This window comes from Panulirus ornatus, chromosome 3, assembly GCF_036320965.1.
Source record: "Panulirus ornatus isolate Po-2019 chromosome 3, ASM3632096v1, whole genome shotgun sequence".
Taxonomy (NCBI): Eukaryota; Metazoa; Arthropoda; class Malacostraca; order Decapoda; family Palinuridae; genus Panulirus; species Panulirus ornatus.
Genome location: NC_092226.1, coordinates 63,752,770 through 63,772,790, shown reverse-complemented (window position 1 = coordinate 63,772,790; position 20,021 = coordinate 63,752,770). Strand labels below are relative to the sequence as shown.

General features: G+C 45.0%; 1 protein-coding gene across 4 annotated transcripts in view; it reads right to left on the bottom strand.

Moving 5' to 3' along the window:
• Syn2 (Syntrophin-like 2) overlaps positions 1-20,021 on the bottom strand; it is a 946,823-nt gene that overhangs the window by 6,473 nt on the left and 920,329 nt on the right. For all 4 annotated transcript variants that reach the window (XM_071688033.1, XM_071688064.1, XM_071688042.1 and 1 more), the window contains 2 exons: positions 18,104-18,262; positions 502-726 (listed from right to left, as the gene is read on the bottom strand). In XM_071688033.1, the coding sequence (XP_071544134.1) occupies positions 502-726; positions 18,104-18,262 (384 nt within the window). The remainder of the gene's footprint in view (positions 1-501; positions 727-18,103; positions 18,263-20,021) is intronic.

Genomic DNA, 20,021 nt, shown 5'->3' with positions numbered 1-20,021 from the left:
GTGGTGTCTGGCCTCACTCACCTCCCACTCGTGTGTATACAACCACAGTTCTTGCTTCCCACATTGATAACCTCAGCGACTTACCACCAAGTGTTGTGTGGCGCTCCAATCTCCTCCTTTCCGAGGTGTATACCTTGCACTGGTGAATGGTTCCTCCTCCCATAGGTGTGTATTCCCTCACAAGGGTGTATGACTCCCTTCTAATGGTGTATACTTCCTGACAGCGGTGTATACTCCCTGCCCAGAGTGTATGACTCCCTTCCAGTAATATATGTTCTCCTCTTAAGGGTGTATGTTTCTTCCCAACTAATGTATGCTCCCTTCCATGATGGCTGTATGCTCCCTCCTGACGGCTGTATGCTCCCTCCTGACGGCTGTATGCTCCCTCCTGACGGCTGTATGCTCCCTCCCTCTGATGCAGGCCTCTATCCCTACAGGAAACCCCTCCTTCCTCCCTCCCTCTCTCTCCTCCTCCCGACACTTCAAGAGGAACGCACTCACCCCGAGTCTGGTGACGGCGTTGTAGACGGCCCGGTGCCAGGCGTTCTCGATCCTGAGGAGGTCCTGGCGCGTCTCCACACTAAGGTACCGCGACTCCTGCATGGCCGTCTGCAGGAGGAAGCAGTGCTGCCGCTCGTCCACGTACTCTGATTCCTTGATGACGCGGAACATGGTCTGGTGCACGGCCCACACCGACGCCCGCTCAACCCAGTCGTGGGTGTTGAGCTGCAGGGAGGGGGGGTAAAAGCGAGGTGGTATTAGCGAGGTGGTTTTCAGCGAGGTGGTGTTGGCTTGGTGGTATTAGCGAGGCGGTATTGGGTAGGTGGTACTGGTGAGGTGGCATTGGCGAGGTGTTATTTGCAAGGTGGTATTAGCGAGACAGTATTAGCAAGGTATTATGAGCGAAGTGGTATGAGCGAGGTGGTATAGAGAGGTGGTATGAGCGAGATGGTATAGTGAGGTGGTATAGTGAGGTGGTATAGTGAGGTGGTATAGAGAGGTTGTATGAGCGAGATGGTATAGTGAGGTGGTATAGTGAGGTGGTATAGAGAGGTAGGAACACGGTAAAGATACAAACCAGTGGGAGGGAAGAGTGAGAAAGGAGAGTTAAAAACGCTGAGAGAGAGAGAGAGAGAGAGAGAGAGAGAGAGAGAGAGAGAGAGAGAGAGAGAGAGAGAGAGAGAGAGAGTGGGGTGGATCTAGCCAGGGAAAAGAGTGAGAGGGGGAAAAAACGAAATGAACTGGAGCCAATGTGAAGTTGGTAATCATGTTGAGGACCAAGGAGCACAAGCTGAGAAGGTGTGTATGTGTGTGTGTGTGTGTGTGTGTGTGTGTGTGTGTGTGTGTGTGTGTGTGTGTGTGTGTGTGATCACGTACTCATACAGTAGGTGGGGAGGGGGTAATACACTCATGGGGCCCCCATCTCTGCTCACATTCACAAGTATCATACAACATCTTACAACATCTGTATGCTGGCCACATTCACAATGACATCACTTAGTTGTTTCCATTCATCCACTACTCATACATCATAGGCAAGATCTTACTCAATTCTCTGTGATGGCTTCTGGTTAAACCCGTCCTTGTATCTCACGAGCAATCGTTGATCATATAACTAGTTTCAAAAATTAAGGTTTGTGATCAAGTCACCTTTTCCTCTTCTCTCTTCAATGAGGGACACATAGACGGTCTCGTAACATCCATCTCACTGTGCTGTACCACGATGCTGCCCCCTCTGGACCTTCTCAATTAGTTCTTTGTCCTTCTCTATTTGACGTAGACAAACTTGAAAAACATATTCTTGTTTTGGCCAAATATGCGATGTGAATATTTTGCCGAATATTTCTTCATCCTAGTGCTTGAATGCGATCCTAACTACCGTCTTCTGTACATTTCTCCTAAGGTTGGGCTCTATAGTGAGAGGTTAGGTCAAATTTCCACGCCCAAGTATCTCTCATACACAGTTTCCTGCAGCTGAAACATTTGTGAAAGATAATTATAATACTCGAATCGATTCATTAGAAAGTAGATTGTCTAGGTCCTCCTGTAAGTTGAAGCAATCCTCCTTGCTTTTCACTTCCCCACCGACCATGGTATCTCCTACAGACACATTCATGCACGAGTCCAGTCCTTCCTGTTGTTGGTATAGATCATGGAGAGTAGGGGTCCCAGAACAGACCCCTGCGGCACACCATCAGTGACCCTGACCCATTTTAAGGACGCTTTTTCTTACTTACGTCCTTTGTTTCTATCCATCGATGGAGTCTCTCCCTTATTCCTACCTGAAAATCCAGCTTCTCTACCGACCTCATTTTGGGGTAAAGTGTCAAATGCTTTCCGGTAGTTCAAATACACATGGTCCAACACCATCGGTGCCCCTGACCCATTTCAAGGACGCTTTTTCTTACTTACGTCCTTTGTTTCTATAAATCAATGGAGTCTCTCCCTAATTCCTACCTGAAAATCCAGCTTCTCTACCGACCTCATTATGGGGTTAGTGTCAAATGCTCTCCGGTAGTCTAAATACACATGGTCCATCCATCCATCTTTGCCTTAGGTGGAGCTCACTCTCTCGTAGAAGTCCAAGGAGGATGACCTCATTTCCCTGAGTCCGTTGTGTCTTAGTAAGGTGGTTTCCTCCACCAACAATCACCCAATTTTGTTATCTGTTACCGTTATCAGTCTATGACAGGGCACACGTCACAGACAGACTGATCCTGTAGTTCAGCACCACCTCCCGGTGTCCTTTCTTGAAGTCGGGTATCACATTTGCCCTCTCTTGTTCTCTTGGTATTTCACGTTCCTCCAGTGGCATCTTGAACAACATTACGAGTAGTTTATTACCTATCTATACAATTTCTTCCACACACGTGGAACACTTTATCAGCACCATTAGCCTTTTGTGGATGAGGGCCATTTATTAGTCTTTATATATGTGTTTTTTCTACAAAATTTCATTCGTATCCAGGACCTCCTCCTTGTTCCATCTCACTGGCGTTAAGGTTACTGCGTCTTTTCGTGCGAAAACACTTTTAGATTAGAAAAAAAATTCATCACATTGCTTATCTTTACATCATCTGCTGCAGTTCTTGCCTCCGAACCCATTAGCTTGATTACATGTTCTCTGATTGTAACATCTATTCCCAGACAAATCTATGAAGTGATTTTGAATTCCCTCTTGCCCTTGTCCTCGTTCTTCTTTTCGAAGTTTCTATGTCCCTGGTGTTTATGTCTCCTGCTATATTCATTCTCTGCCTTCAGTTCTGGCTAGCTGTAGAACCACTTGCATGTACTCTATACATCCCAAAGCTCTTTCAGACGTCAATATATGAAACACCTCGCTTGTTTTCTTTATGTCCGTCCCCTCCGCCTCACGCATTTGCATCTACAGTTACACATCATGTGTTCCTCCTACATCAACTGCAAACATCAGAATCTCCCATAACACTGATCTGTGCCACAGTTACAAAACTCAGATGCCCAGGTTGACGCTCACACAGAAATTCTTTAAGTCTGTTTTGCTTCCACGATTATGGCTCCTCTCAGCGTCTGATTTCTTCGTTCATTATTAATCACATGATGAAACCCATGCATTACATGACCACTCTATTCCAACCCTGTGTCTCCTATGAGGTATTCTCAAACTCCCGTGCTGTTGGGTGAGGTAGGGTTCTGGCAGTGATGGTTCATCAGTGTCTCTAATGGTGGTAGAGAGCTCGGCGACAGGGGGGTTAATGTGGGAGGTTTTGTCGTGTATACACACTAGGAAAATAGAGTCTCCATATGACTCGATATATATGAGGATACAAAATCTTGCACTCAGTTCTTTTTCATAACTGAAATCCCACAGTATTAGATCTTTTTGTCATCTCTGAGGTAGGCACGTCCCTCGCTATTTCACGTCCCTAATGATCCCACGAGTGATCCTCTTGTGTTCTTAACTTTGGTTTATCAACACCACCGTCTTCTTCACTACAATTACACGTCCTATGATGTATTGCTCGTACAAAATCATCTATCATGGACTCCTCAAGTCTCTAGGGTACTGTCCTTTTTTTCTCAAAGGGGTCAATAATTCTCGTCCTCTTTCGTGTGTGTGTGTGTGTGTGTGTGTGTGTGTGTGTGTGTGTGTGTGTGTGTCTGTGTGTGTGTGTGTGTGTGTGTGTGGATGGGTTTTTCTCTCTCTCTGTGGAAGACAGAGAAAGGTACGGTCTAGGGAAAACATGTGATGGAGGGTGCGATAGATGCTCACAGGCAATGAGTAGGGATGGGGAAGATCCGCCAAATATGATGGAGAAACGGAGAAGTGATATTTGAGGAGAGAGAGAGAGAGAGAGAGAGAGAGAGAGAGAGAGAGAGAGAGAGAGAGAGAGAGAGAGAGAGAGAGAGAGAGAGAGAGAGAGTGTATAAAGCACGACCATAATCAAGGTAGAAAACTCCTGTCATTTCCTCCTACAGAATAATTACCAAGATGAGGAAGCGTTGCCAAGAGACGATGTCGCACGAGGAAACAGATAAGAGACAGAAGAAAAGACAACACCAAGGGAAGGAAAGAAGAGCCTTGAGAGACGGGTGTGATCTGGAGGGGAGAAAAAAAAAGGAGCCGATCGTTGATGCGAAGCCGTGAGCTCTGGTGAAGACGGGAGCTTTACTTAACGAGGTGGGTTCCACGTAGTGCCAGGCGCCACCTGCTGCTGACCAGGCCCTGGGGAGGTGTAATAGCCGGAGGGAAAGGGAAATGGAAGAGGAAGGTACGGAGGGGGGGGAAGGCAAACTCATGCACCCCAGGATGGGTTAATGAGTCACCATGGATGATTCGGGTGGAAAGAGAAATACCGAAGTGTCTCATTGTGGTCTAGGAGAGGGAGTAGATATAATGGAAGGAGTTGATTACTTTGAAGGTCTGATTCTCTGTGTCTGAAGGGAGGAAGGGAGGCGGGTGGGGAGAACAAAAGGATGCTCAAAGTTATTCTGAGAAGCGAGCGTCAGATGTGGTGGGTGGTGGAAGAAGCTGCTGGTTGGTGGTGGTGGGGTTGTGGCTTGGTCAAAAGAATTCAATTAGTACTTAGAAGATGTACAATACAAACGCCGGAGTTAATTACATCAGGGTGTTGCCTCGGAGATAAACACGACAACACTTGGCTCTCAGAAAACAAAATATTGTATAATTATTCAAGTCGTGTACGTAATTAACACACTGTCTCGGATGGTAGTAATCATACAATACAATGTATCTGACATTCAAACTATTGTATTTTGTCCTTTTTTCAAGTTTCCATAAAAGATCTATTTCTTGGCCTAAGATATTACGACATGAAAGTGTACACTTCAATGGGGTGAGGACAATGTTCGTCTCCAAGAGTCTCTGGAATAATGATATATCCAAGGGCGTCTGGCCCTGGGGGTCTGGATGTTAGCTCGCGCTGCTGAGAAATTATGGAGGAGAAGTACAGGGAAAGTTTAAAGTTAGTAAGAACAGGTTGGCATAAGATGTAGGAACTGCCAACAGCATCCCTGTAGTTCTCAGCTGGAAGTTTATATACATATATATACATATATATATATATATATATATATATATATATATATATATATATATATATATATATATATATATATATATATGGTTGGATGAAGAAGTAAGATTGTTAGTGAAAGAGAAGAGAGAGGCGTTTGGACGGTTTTTGCAGGGAAGTAGTGCGAATGATTGGGAGATGTATAGAATAAAAAAGGAGGTCAATCGAAAGGTGCAAGAGGTGAAAAAGAGGGCAAATGAGAGTTGGGGTGAGAGAGTATCGTTAAATTTTAGGGAAAGTAACAAGATGTTTTGGAAGGAGGTAAATAAAGTGCGTAAGACAAGAGACCAAACGGGAACATCGGTGAAGGGGGCTAATGGGGAGGTAATAACAAGTAGTGGTGAAGTGAGAAGGAGATGTGGTGAGCATTTTGAAGGTTTGTTGAATGTGTCTGATGACAGAGTGGCAGATATAGGGTGTTTTGGTCGAGGCGGTGTGCGAAATGAGAGGGTAAGGAAGAATGGTTTGGTAAACAGAGAAGAGGTAGTGAAAGCTTAGCGGAAGATGAAAGTTAGCAAGGCGGTGGGTTGGGAAGGTATTGCAGTGGAATTTATCAAAAAAGGGGGTGACTGTGTTATTGACTGGTTGTTAAGGATATTCAATGTATGTATGGTTCATGGTGAAGTGCCTGAGGATTGGCGAAATGCATGCATAGTCCCATCGTGCAAAAGCGAAGAGGATAAAGGTGAGTGTGCAAATTACAAAGGTATAAGTTTGTTGAGTATTCCTGGGAAATTATATGGGAGGGTATTGACTGATTGGGTGAAGACATGTACAAAGCATCAGATAGGGGAAGAGCAGTGCGGTTTCAGAAGTGGTAGAAAATCTGGAGAAGGCATATGATAGAGTTGATAGAGATGCTCTGTGGAAGGTATTAAGAGTATACGGTGTGGGAGGTAAGTTACTAGAAGCAGTGAAAAGTTTTATCAAGGATGTATGGCATGTGTATGAGTAGGGAGAGAGGAAAGTGATAGGTTCCCAGTGAATGTCTGTTTGCGGCAGGGGTGCGTGATGTCTCCATGGTTGTTTAATTTGTTTATGGATGGGGTTGTTAGGGAGGTGAATGCAAGATTTTTGGAGAGAGAAGCAAGTATGCAGTCTGTTGTGGATGAGAGGGCTTGGGAAATGAGTCAGTTGTTGTTCGCTGATGATACAGCTCTGGTGACTGAGTCGGGTGACTGAGTTTGGTAAAGTGTGTGAAAGAAGAAATCCGAAAGTAAATGTGAATAAAAGCATAGTTAATAGGTTCAACAGAGTTGAGGGACAGGTCAGTTGAGAGGTATGTTTAAATGGAGATAGACTGGAGAAAGTGAAGTGTTTTAGATATCTGGGAGTGGATTTAACAGCGGATGAAACCATGGAAGCGGAAGTGAGTCACAGGGTGGGGGAGGGGGCGAAGGTACTGGGAGCGTTGAAGAATGTGTGGAAGGCGAAAACGTTATCTCGAAGAGCAAAAATGGGTATGTTTGAAGGAATAGTGGTTACAACAATGTTATATGGTTGCGAGGCGTGGGCTATAGATCAGGCTGTGCCGAGGAGGGTGGATGTGTTGGAAATGAGATGTTTGAGGACAATATGTGGTGTGAGGTGGTTTGATCGAGTAAGTAATGAAAGAGTGAGAGAGATGTGTGGTAATAAAAAGAGTGTGGTTGAGAGAGCAGAAGAGGATGTACTGAAATAGTTCGGCCACATGGGGAGAATGAGTGAGGAAAGACTGATAAAGAGGATATATGTGTCAGAGGTGGAGGGAACGAGGAGAAGTGGGAGACCAAATTGGAGGTGGAAGGATGGAGTGAAAATGATTTTGAACGATCGGGGCCTGAACATACAGGGGGTGAAAGGCGTGCAAGGAATAGAGTGAACTGGAACGATTTGTTATACCGGGGTCGAAGTGCTGTCAATGCGTACACACCTGGGGAAGGAGAGAAACATTTCTACCTCCCTATTCCCTACGTATATATCAATTTTCAGAAGATTGAACAGATGCTGGAGTCAAGTGGGGAGTGCTCATCCTCCTCGATGGCTCAGACTGGGGTGTATGAATGTGTGTGGATATAACCAAGATGAGGAGAGAGGAGAGATAAGTAGTATGTATCATGAAATAAAGTGGATGTTCTGGCTCTGAGTGAAACAAGCAAGGGTAGAGGAAAAGAATGGTTTGGAAATGTCACACAGTAAAGTTAGGGACTAATGAGAGGACAAGAGATAAGGATGGGGTACCACTACTCCTAAAGCAGGAGTTGTGAGATGGCGTGAAAGTATAAGTGATCTCAAGTCTGATGTGGGTAAAAATGAAATTGGATGGCGAGAGATGGTGATTATTAGTTCTTGCGTACCTGGCTATGAGAAGAAAGGTCATGAGAGGCAAGTGTTCTGGGAGCAGCTGAGTGAGTGAGTCAGCAGCTTTGGTGTAGGGGACCGGGTAGTAGTGATGGGTGATTTAAATGCGTCATTTGAGGGTATAAATGAGGGTCATGGAGGAATTCAGTAGTGTACAAGGAAATGGTGAACAGCTTGTGGATTTGTGTGTTGAAAAAGGACTTGTGATTAGGAATACCTGGTTTAAAAAGGACGTAACAATCATACGTATATGAGCAGGAGAGATGGTCATCGGGCATTACTGGATTACATACAAATTGATAGGCGTGTAAAAGAGAGACTTTTCAATGTATGTGCTGAGAGGGCAGCTGGAGGAACGTCTGATCATTATCCTGTGGAGGTGAAGGCGAATATTTGTAGAGGTTTTCAGAAAACAGGAGACAGTATGAGTGAGAAGAGACTGGTCAGAGTTAGTGAGCTTGGAAAAGAGACGTGTGTGAAAAATTACCAAGAAAGATTGAGAGTAGAATGGCAAAAATGAAAGCAAATGAAGCTGGGAGAGTGGATGATAAATGGGAGATATTTAGGGAAGCAATGCTGGCATGTGGGAGGGATGCATGGAGGTGGGCAGACTGAAAAGAGTAGTGAGTGTTGGGATGAAAGAGTGAAGTTGCATGTGAAAGAGTAAAGGAAAGGTATATGGGCGGTACTTACAAGGAAGGAGTGCAAATGATTAGGAGAGAAATAAGAGATAGCGACAGGAGGCCAAGAAGAAGGTGCAGGGGTGAAAAAGAAAAGAAAGCAAACGAGAGTTGGGGTGAACGATAGTCAGTAAACTTTAGGAAAAATAAGATGTTTTGAAAGGAGGTTAATATTCTGCGTAAAGCAAGAGTAATGCTACCGCTTGACTCGATGAACATACTTGGGAATACTGTAAAATCCATTCTATCTTGGAAACCCTACATAGCTGGGTCTGCCTTTGCGAAACTGGGTGTCCTCTTTAGACATATGGAGAGAATGAGTGAGGAAAGGTTGACAGAGAGGATGTATGTCTCGGAGGTGGAGGGGGAAAGGAGAAGGGAAAGACCAAATTGGGATAGATGGATGGTGTGGAAAATATTGTGAGTGAGCGAGGCTTGGAACATACAAGCGGGAAAAAGTGAACTGGAGCGATGCGGTATATATGGTTCGACGTGCTATCAATAGATTGAACCAAGGGATGTGAGGCGTCCGGGGTAAAGCATGGAAAGGTCTGTGGGGCCTGGATGCAGATAGGGAGCTGTATTTTTGGTTCATTATACATGGCAGGTGAAGAAAATATGTGAGCAGATGCAATCTTTCTTCGTCTGTTCCTGGCGACACCTTCGTAACGCGAGAAACTGCGATCATGATGTACATACTTGGGGCATTCTATCTGTACCTATCTACAGCTTTCGTGTCTGTAATTTCATCTCCAAGCCTTTATATTACACACATTCTTTTTTCTAATATCATCACGTTCATTGGTTATCATTTCTGCTTCTCTCCATCTGAAGTGCCTGTTACACTCTCCTTCATAACCTTCTTCTGTACATCTTTTCTACCCACACACTCCACTGTGGTCAAGGGATAGGAAAGGTCGTCCACCAGGGGTTACTAGTGTAGTGGGAAGGTCGTCCACCAGGTGTTACTAGTGTAGTGGGAAGGTCGTCCACCAGGTGTTACTGGTGTAGTGGGAAGGTCGTCCACCAGGGGTTACTAGTGTAGTGGGAAGGTCGTCCACCAGGTGTTACTAGTGTAGTGGGAAGGTCGTCCACCAGGGGTTACTGGTGTAGTGGGAAGGTCGTCCACCAGGTGTTACTAGTGTAGTGGGAAGGTCGTCCACCAGGGGTTACTAGTGTAGTGGGAAGGTCGTCCACCAGGGGTTACTAGTGTAGTGGGAAGGTCGTCCACCAGGGGTTACTAGTGTAGTGGGAAGGTCGTCCACCAGGTGTTACTAGTGTAGTGGGAAGGTCGTCCACCAGGTGTTACTAGTGTAGTGGGAAGGTCGTCCACCAGGGGTTACTAGTGTAGTGGGAAGGTCGTCCACCAGGGGTTACTAGTGTAGTGGGAAGGTCGTCCACCAGGTGTTACTAGTGTAGTGGGAAGGTCGTCCACCAGGGGTTACCAGTGTAGTGGGAAGGTCGTCCACCAGGGGTTACCAGTGTAGTGGGAAGGTCGTCCACCAGGGGTTACTAGTGTAGTGGGAAGGTCGTCCACCAGGGGTTACTAGTGTAGTGGGAAGGTCGTCCACCAGGTGTTACTAGTGTAGTGGGAAGGTCGTCCACCAGGGGTTACTAGTGTAGTGGGAAGAGTTCTCTTTAGTGGTAATGTGTTAACTGATACTCAAGTGAGAGTTAGGGAGACGAGGTGGTTACAAAGAGGAAGTAATGATGAGCCAGACTGACTAACAAGGTGGTTAGGGAATAGGCAAACTAAGGCTGTAGACTGAGGACATGTGAATATCAGGAAAGGATGGGGTGCAAAGAAGGAAAAAAATAAATCATTAGACATAGGGAAAGGAAGAGAGGATGAGATAATTACATAGGAAAAGAGGCCAGAAAACAGGAGAGAGAGAGAGAGAGAGAGAGAGAGAGAGAGAGAGAGAGAGAGAGAGAGAGAGAGAGAGAGAGAGAGAGAGAGAGAGAGAGTAATGTAGAGAGGAAAAGGGTGAGCGAGAAAGGGGAAAAAAAAGAGTAGGTGGAAAATCAGATGGGACTGACGATGGCACCAGGTGACCTCCTCTGAACCAAAGGCTGGATAAACGACAAGGTCTTGGAGAGTCGTGGAGGGATATGAGGCGACGCTGGTGCGTGGGAAGGCATGGCAATGAGTTGGACGAGAGTATGAGCTCCTCATACCACCTTAGGCATGGGAGAGGAGGATAGAAATGAAGGAAAAAAAAGAAATATCATTCTTAATGATATGTTTTCAGTTTCTAGATTTCCTTGTTACACATAGTATGAGGAATATGAGTGAGGCAGCAACCTGCCGATACGTCTGACTGTACATGACAAGATCAAGCCACAGGTCAGGGCAAATACCGTAGCCTACAGTGACAAGACTCAACAGGCGTAAGACGATGGAGAAGACGGTATCTTACAGATACCTCAGCATCACACCTCGTAACGTGAGTGTCCACAACCAACGTTTGATCGACGAAAGATAGAAAAAACTTGAAAGAAATCCGTTGATTTTCTCTGGCGAATTTGGGGAAGGGGTGGTCTGTCTCTCTCTCTCTCTCTCTCTCTCTCTCTCTCTCTCTCTCTCTCTCTCTCTGAGCCGCCCCCCCCCCCCTTCACCATCAACCCTGCCTTAAGCATCTTGGGCTAGTGGCTCCCATCCTCATCCATCTATCCTCGGTAATGTGAGGGATAGTAGGGACGTCAGGGTGGAGATGGAGCGATAGGGGAGGGGTTGACGTAGGCCAAGACACTGTGCAGCAGCTAACATGACACAAGCTCTACCATCCACAACACTCAACAATGTGTGTCTCCTCATCTTGAACTCTTGACGTCTGTCGTCGCTTCTGGATCCGATGTGATCCCTGTGTCCAGCCGCCTCCACTCTACTTGCCAACATCATCTCGTGACTTTGCTGTGTACGGCTTCCTCACATCCCTCTCCCGGCTTCTCGACAGGTCATCATTATACGTTGACGCACGTTTATACCATATATCCATTCAGTGACCTTGTATGTATATATATATACATACACAATGCATGTATATCTACATATATCAGCGGTGTTCGGGAGTGCAGGTGTAACCTCTTTCATTTTTCAGGGACGAGAAATTTCCTCTTGGCTTCGCATGGCTGTCCTAGAGTGAGGAGGTTGGCAGCCACTTCTAGTGACACTGTGTTGACGTGTTTCCCTCCAGCCGTCCATCTGCCTCACCTGCAGCGTTGGGAAGCGGCGCAGCAAATCATTAGCAAGCCGTCTGTGTACATAAACTTTCCCTAATAGACCTTACCGCCTCAAGCGCTTGCTGAGTTAGTGGGAATTACGACCCTGTGAACATTTTCTGGCCTCTTGTATACAGCCCCCGAGAAAGGCCCACGGTCAGGTGACATACTCCAGGGGAGAGGGATGCATGACCCTCGAGCCGAGGTCGGTGTTGAGTGTTTCAAACTATTAATTATCATTAAAGCTCTGTAGATTTTGTGTGTGTGTGGTGTGAGGGAACTCGTCTTCCTCAAACACGACATGTTCCAGGACCTTAAACACACTATATTGATCTCTAACATTTAGTAGTTTCGCTCGACTTTGCCCTCAATGTTTGCTTTCTATCATGGCTTCTCTCCTTCCCTTTATACATTTTATAAGTCTCTCCTTTTTCTTCATTGATCTATATTCGTCTCGTTCTAATCTTCCCTTCTAATCATCCTTTGTTTATATGGATAGTGTGAGATGGAACGTTCAGTTCACGGAACTTCCCCTGTGTGAACATTCGCTCTGAGGTCGCTCGCTCGCTACTGTATCTACACATTCATCTCATCTTTACGGTGTCAGCTCAGCATCGTGACCAGCCAGCCTCCACGGTTCACAACAACAACGTCCCGCTGAGCGGCCACCAATGTATCGCTCAGGACGAACCAAACAGGAGAAACACAACACACGACTGGTGGATCATAGTGGGACAAGAGACGTATACTGAGAGAGAGAGAGAGAGAGAGAGAGAGAGAGAGAGAGAGAGAGAGAGAGAGAGAGAGAGAGAGAGAGAGAGAGAGAGAGACTCTACCTTCAAGGACATGCGAAGAGATATTGCATCAGGGTGGGTTATTGTGTGTGTTTATGTGTGTGTGTGGTGTGAATACTTTTTGTGTGTTACGGGAAGAGAATTCTACACTCGGGCTGCTCCGTCCCTTAACCTTGTATATATATATATATATATATATATATATATATATATATATATATATATATATATATATATATATATATATATATATATATATATATCATATCTTTTAAAACTCCTACGTATGCACACACACACACACACACACCACTCATCAGTGTTGTGGTCCCAGCCACCCACCATCTCCCCACACAAGCGGGTTAACACTAACACTTGTCGGCCACTTTCTGATTCAGCAAAGCGAAATTTCGCTTCGTAGGTAACACGTCATCGTCATCATCACCGGACTGGAAGCAGCAGCCAGGCTTAACATCACTTCTTTCTCCAGAAGACGGTAAGGCTACACCCGGCCGACGCCCCCTGGATCACCCAACGCATCAGGCGACTGACGCCACAGCGAAATCGAACGTCTCAACAGTTACAATAATGACCCCTACAGGCAACTTCGCAAGAAGGTGCTATGTGAAGTACGAGCCGCCAAGAAGGCCTGTTATTATCCAACCAAGGTGCGGCCTTTACTGCAGGCCAACATCTGACAGTGGCATGATATAGGATATACGATCTAACTAGGTGCGACAAGAAATGGTTGTCTTCCTCTTCCCATGTGTAGACCAGATGGCTAGTGAGGATGCCTCGCTCCCAAATCAATAACCACTTTGCCAATATTTGCCAACGATTACCACAACTCGACGTCAGCCTCCCTCCTCGCATCACTACCAACCCCGTCTTCCCCGGCCACAGAAGAATATAAAGTAGCTATGCGCCTTCAGCATTTTCAAAAACCAGACGCTCAACTATATCCACACATCTTCCATTGAAACTATACAAAGGTTTTTTTTTTCCCCCATGTATTACCTACATCGCTAACCGCCAAAATCAATGCTTCACTTTAACAATTCAAACGTCCTACAGCTTGGAGAACAGCATGTGTCACTCCGCTACCTAAATCCATCAACCCCGAGTCTCTTAATAGCTTACGATCTGTTGCCACCATCACTGCAATCACCAGTCTAATTTGTGAGAGCTATATTTTTGACTGAGTCTAGGCTGGCACTGCTGATTCAGTGGACCCTCAGCAGTTTGGAAACATGAAGTCTTCCTCCACCATCCACTGCCTTGTCAGCCTCTTAGACTTCGTTTACCGCAACTTGGAGAAACGTAAGACCTCAGGTGGTAAGACGTTTGTAGACCTCACTAAGGCTTTCGTCTTGGTCAACCATAACATCATCATAAAGAAAGCTATTGGCCTGGACCTGGAGTAGGTGTCTCGTCTCGTGGCTTGTGGTCTTCCTGAAAAGGGGCGATACCCCACCGTCCGCTTTATGGAAGCCACGTCAGCATCACCATCCCTAACATCTGGTGCACCACAGGGCACCAAGCTGGGTCTGCTCTGCTTCCTCATCCTTATCAGTGACGTCCTGTAGGACCACAAACCACCACTGGAAGTACGTAGACAATTCCACTCTTGGCATCACTATCAACACCAACTTTCCTCACTTCAGTACACTTCACCACATCATCAACACCAACTCTCCTCACTTCAGTGCCTTTCACCATATCATGAACACCAACTCTCCTCACTTCAGTGCCTTTCACCATATCATGAACACCAACTCTCCTCACTTCAGTGCCTTTCACCACATCATCAACACCAACTCTCCTCACCTCAGTGCCCTTCACCACATCATCAACACCAACTCTCCTCACTTCAGTGCCCTTCACCACATCATCAACACCAACTCTCCTCACTTCAGTGCACTTCACCATATCATCAACACCAACTCTCCTCACTTCAGTGCCTTTCACCACATCATCAACACCAATTACCCTCACTTCAGTGCCCTTCACCACATCATCAACAACCTTCAGGATTGGACCACAGCTATCCACGTCACTAGGAACTACACTAAGGCTGTGATGATGTACAACAAACTGGGGGCGGAAAACAGCCTGTCATCACACTGGGCCCTGACGTCCTTCGGGAAGTCAGAAAGTTCTTAGTGTCGCAACGGACGACGGTATAAACTGGAAGAGTCATGACATCACCATCATCAAATCTTCCTCATACCATCTGTACCTCCTCCACCTACTGAAATTCCTAGGCGTCCTACCATTTGAGCTCAGGAATGTATATACCATCTTCTTTCTACTGAAGCTCCCTTACTCTTCCTCAGCCTGGCCCTCATCACTAACAGATACACAGAGGGACCAGATAAAGTGTAGAAAATGGCATGCAGAACCACCCTAAGCCCTTCTCACATCACCTACCAAGAGGCCCTCATTTCGCTGAACCTGTCCTTCATCTCCGACCAACACTGGCAGCTAATGCGGCAGTTTAGCAACAAACTGCTGACACATTCTCGCCACAGAGACCTCCTAAACCCCAATGCTCCTCCTCCATGGACCACCATTCGTTACCACAATTGAGTTATTCCAATCAGAACTCGTACATACAGATATAAGAAAAGTCCTATACATACCATTGTGAAGTACATAAACAATCCATGAACAAGTACATGGCTATGCAAGCGACGAGCTCAATTCCCTCTTAGTCTGGCTATGTGGTTCGTCAACTGCTGTATTATTGTAACTATTCATCACTTAACATTCAATCAAGCTCATAATGTATGCAACATAACATTGACTCTGTAAACATCCCTGTATGTCCGCCATCCTCCCAGTCTAGATGTACCTCACTCATGTGCTCATACAAAGTCAGGAAATATTCACCTCACCCTAATTTTAAGATCTTGTGCGATTCTATACCTAATAACTATCATGATCTCCCAGTTCTGTTATATTTGTAATACTTCAACTGTGTATTTTCGGCCAAATGGCTGCTTACAACCAATAAACCGTTATTATATATTCATTTATTTACCCTAACCTATGCCAGGTACCAATTTCATCGGTCAGCTCCTACGGAAGGATGTGTGAGAGAGAGAGAGAGAGAGAGAGAGAGAGAGAGAGAGAGAGAGAGAGAGAGAGAGAGAGAGAGAGAGAGAGAGAGAGAGAGAGCGAGCGAGCTGTGAGCATCGCCTGTGATGTCGAGCACAGATATTTGCAGGCACAAAAATACAAGCATTATAGGTCAAAGGTTCAACGCTATCCCACGTAAGAGCCGCCCTTACTCGCGTCAAGGTCCTGTGGACACGGCTCTTCATCATTATGTTAATATCATGACGTAAATCTTGTAAGATGTGTCGCAAAACTCATCTACATGATTTACATCGTATCTATATATATATATATCTTTTGGGACATATATTTCATAATCATTATCATTATCATTGCTATTACAATCAAAATTATGATTATCATTATTGTTACTATTACCATTATTATCATAATTATTTCTGTTATTATTATTCTAATAAGGGCTGCATTGCTTTAAGGTTCTGTGATGACATGATGCCTGCTTAACCTGTTCATGGACGCGGTGGTGAGGGAGGTAAGCTCTGGAGTCTTGGGACGAGGGGTGAGTGGACTATATGCTGGGGAAAATGTGGTGAGGGAGGTATGGGAAGCGAGGGAGGTATGGGAGGCGCGTCAGCTGGTGTTTGCAGATGACACTGTTCTGGTAGCAGACTCCAGAGAGAATCTCCCAAACCTGTTGACACAGTCTGGGAGACTAAGAGAGAAGAATGTCTAGAGTTAGCTTGAACACAAATAGGCTACCGAGGTAAGTCAGGGGAAGTAATACAGGATAATTTGAATGAAAGTATAAGTGGGAAGGACCTGGAGGAAGTGGAGTGTTCTAGACACCTGGGAGTGGTCGTGGTGGCGGATGGTAACATGAGAGTTGAAGGGAGTCGCAGGGTGGCAGGTGGGACTAAGAGTGCATTAAGGAGCGTCTGTTTGAATGTTGTTGTGATGTGAGACTAAGGGTGCATTAAGAAGCGTCTGTTTGAATGTTGTTGTGATGTGAGACTAAGGGTGCATTAAGAAGCGTCTGTTTGAATGTTGTTGTGATGTGAGACTAAGGGTGCATTAAGAAGCGTCTGTTTGAATGTTGTTGTGATGTGAGACTAAGGGTGCATTAAGAAGCGTCTGTTTGAATGTTGTTGTGATGTGAGACTAAGAGTGCATTAAGGAGCGTCTGTTTGAATGTTGTTGTGATGTGGGACTAAGGGTGCATTAAGAAGCGTCTGTTTGAATGTTGTTGTGATGTGAGACTAAGGGTGCATTAAGAAGCGTCTGTTTGAATGTTGTTGTGATGTGAGTTTTAGACCTTCAACGCAAAGGAGAGGAAGAAGGAGGTGGATATGTTGGATGTGAAATGCCTCGTGATAATACTGGGATTGGCTGTGAGGCTGATTGATCATGTCAAGAATGGCAGTGTCCAAGAATGATGTAAGAATAAGCCCACTATGACCCATAGGGTTAATCCGGGTGTGTGGATAGGGTTCCGATATTTGGAGAGGATGAGCGAAGAAAAGACTTAACTCAGAGGATGTTAGGGGAAGGAATAGACCGAGAAGGAATTGAAATGATACGGTGAAAGAGGCTTTTTAGGATATCGGGGCCTGAGCCTTCAAGAGACTGGTTGAGAGGCGTGCAATGGATAGAATGAATTGGATCGATGTGGTATATGAGGGCGACGTGTTGTCAGTAGGCTGAACTATTACTTCACTGGATACAGTTGGGTACTTTAAAAGACACAAGGTACAGGTTGCACAGAGGGAAGACACATGGGAAAGATACATCCCGGGGCGGGAAAGATGAGGAAGGCTGGGGGAGTCACTATGGTTCCATAACAAAATACCTGGGGATAAAAGCCCTGGGGATAAACACCAAGGGGATACAAACTCGAAGAGGAAAATCCCTTTGGGATATCGACCCAGGGACGCAGGCCTACTGGATAGAATCCCAAAGGATTTATACCTACGGAAAAGATCCCAGGGGAAGACTGTAAATAATTCCCAGCGTTAATGTCTGATAATCAAATCATTACAACATCCTTACCTTGAAGTGATGATATAAAATAAAAAAGGACCATTCATCCCTAAATGAGCCAACTCTCATAACATTCACTCATCTGAAAGTAATTCTTTCCTGTTGCCTAGACAGATTAAGATCATATCCAGACGATTAATCACGGATAAGAGTTAAGGACTATGTGTTTCAGTTGCGATTCTAATCCCTCTCCTAGAGAGAGAGAGAGAGAGAGAGAGAGAGAGAGAGAGAGAGAGAGTGTATATGTGTGTGTGTGTGTGTGTGTGTGTGTGTATATATATATATATATGTGTGTGTGTTCGCCAGCAATATCATGCGCTGGGAACCCCCGGGTCACTACCCTCTCTTCCCTCCTCCCTCACCCGTCACTCACCGGCGGGGTATCGAACATGTAAATATCGGTGCCTTTCAGGGCGATAAACTTCGGCTTCCAGTTCTGCCACGGGAGGTTCTGGTTCAGGACGCCCTCGCAGACCCAGCCCATGTACAGCACGTGTTCCGACGCCGGGAAACTGGAGTTGTAGAGCTTCATCTGGAACATGGAAGAAACATGGAGGAGGGAAAAGTTAGCTGATGGAAAGTCAGTTTGCTTGAGGGTGTTGTTAGCTAGGAAGGAAGGGAGGGATGGATGCAGTGGAGAGGGTGTTCTCTCTGATGGAGGTACAGCTGTGAGGTGAGAGAGAGAGAGAGAGAGAGAGAGAGAGAGAGAGAGAGAGAGAGAGAGAGAGAGAGAGAGAGAGAGAGAGAGAGAGAGAGAGAGAGAATATGTAAAGAAAGGACACTTCAGCAGGAAATCAAGAATACAGAGGGGAAATTATGCCTGTAAAATTGAAAATCATTTCAGTTTTTCACTATGTATACACTAGCACTTACCAAATATACTCTAGCTCTCAATATGTATATTCTAGACTTCCCTATGTATACCCTAGACCTTACCAAGTATGCTCGAGCCCTGGATAGATATACTCTAACCCTAACCAAGTATATGTAAGGCCTCAAGTATACTTAAGCCCAAGTATACTTTAGTCCTCACTAAAGTATACTTTTACCCAGCACAAATATACTCTAGCCTTAGCCAGGTATACCCTAACTCTCACTAAGTATACGTAAAGCAACACCAAGTATACTCTAATCCTAATCAAATATAATCTTGCCCTGAAGAAGTATACTTAAGGCCTCACCAAGTATACTCAAGTCCTCACGAAGTATACTCTAGGCCTTACCAAGTATACTCTAAGCCCTTACCAAGCATATTTCAGTCTTCACTTTGTAGACTTCAGTGAGTTAGCATCTTCAAGGATTTCCTTGCTGGATTTTGACCAACAGACACAAAAAAAAAAGTATGACAAGTAGACACAAAAAAAGGAGTAAAATCCTTTAAAAAGTAGTTGGCGAAAAAAAGTTTTCATAAAGCATTTAAAAGAAAAAGTTTAGAAAGTAGGAACTAAACAGGTTTAAGTTGGTGATATTGTCTACACCACTTTAAAATCACTTTCATTTCAAAGCCCCAACTTGGTCCCAACTTGGTCCCAACTTGGTCCCAAGTTGGTCCCAACCTTCATATACGCAGAGGGTCAGGTACATGGAGGTGTGGAAAGCTTTCTCATGTAATTCTATCTCAAGCTCAATATAATTTGGAAAAGCCATTTTGCAAGAAGCAACGACATATGGAGATCTCAAGCAAATGTTTGAGTTATATATTTTGTTGCATTTCTTTTACATATATATATATATATATATATATATATATATATATATATATATATATATATATATATATATATATATATATATACACGAAGGATTGCTAAATCCTCTGTTCGTACATGCGGTACGACAGTTTGGACCAAATGGAAGACACCAATCCTGCCAGAGTCCGCGTTTGCGCTACCAGATGCACGATTACCTATTTATTCTTAAGATTACATTTCTTGGAATATGCCAGACTTTACAAGACCTTTCCTAAGTGGGTCTTGTAGGTCATAGTCACTTTATTCTAGTGGTACAGACGCGATAATGGCTCATAGTTTCAAATACTTCTCGCCAGCTTGGAGAGATTTGACCGCATCCAGTGGGTTACCTATGGAGTGTGGTACACGATAGGGCAGTGGTACGCTATGGATGGTACCAGTACCACTACTATGGTACGCGTGAGAAGGGTGATACGTTGATTACGACGGTACGATCCTTGGGTATGATGACCTGGCCTTTGACCTCATTCTTATGTGGTACGCTATGGATGGTATCAGTACCACTACTATGGTACGCGTGAGAAGGGTGATATGTTGATC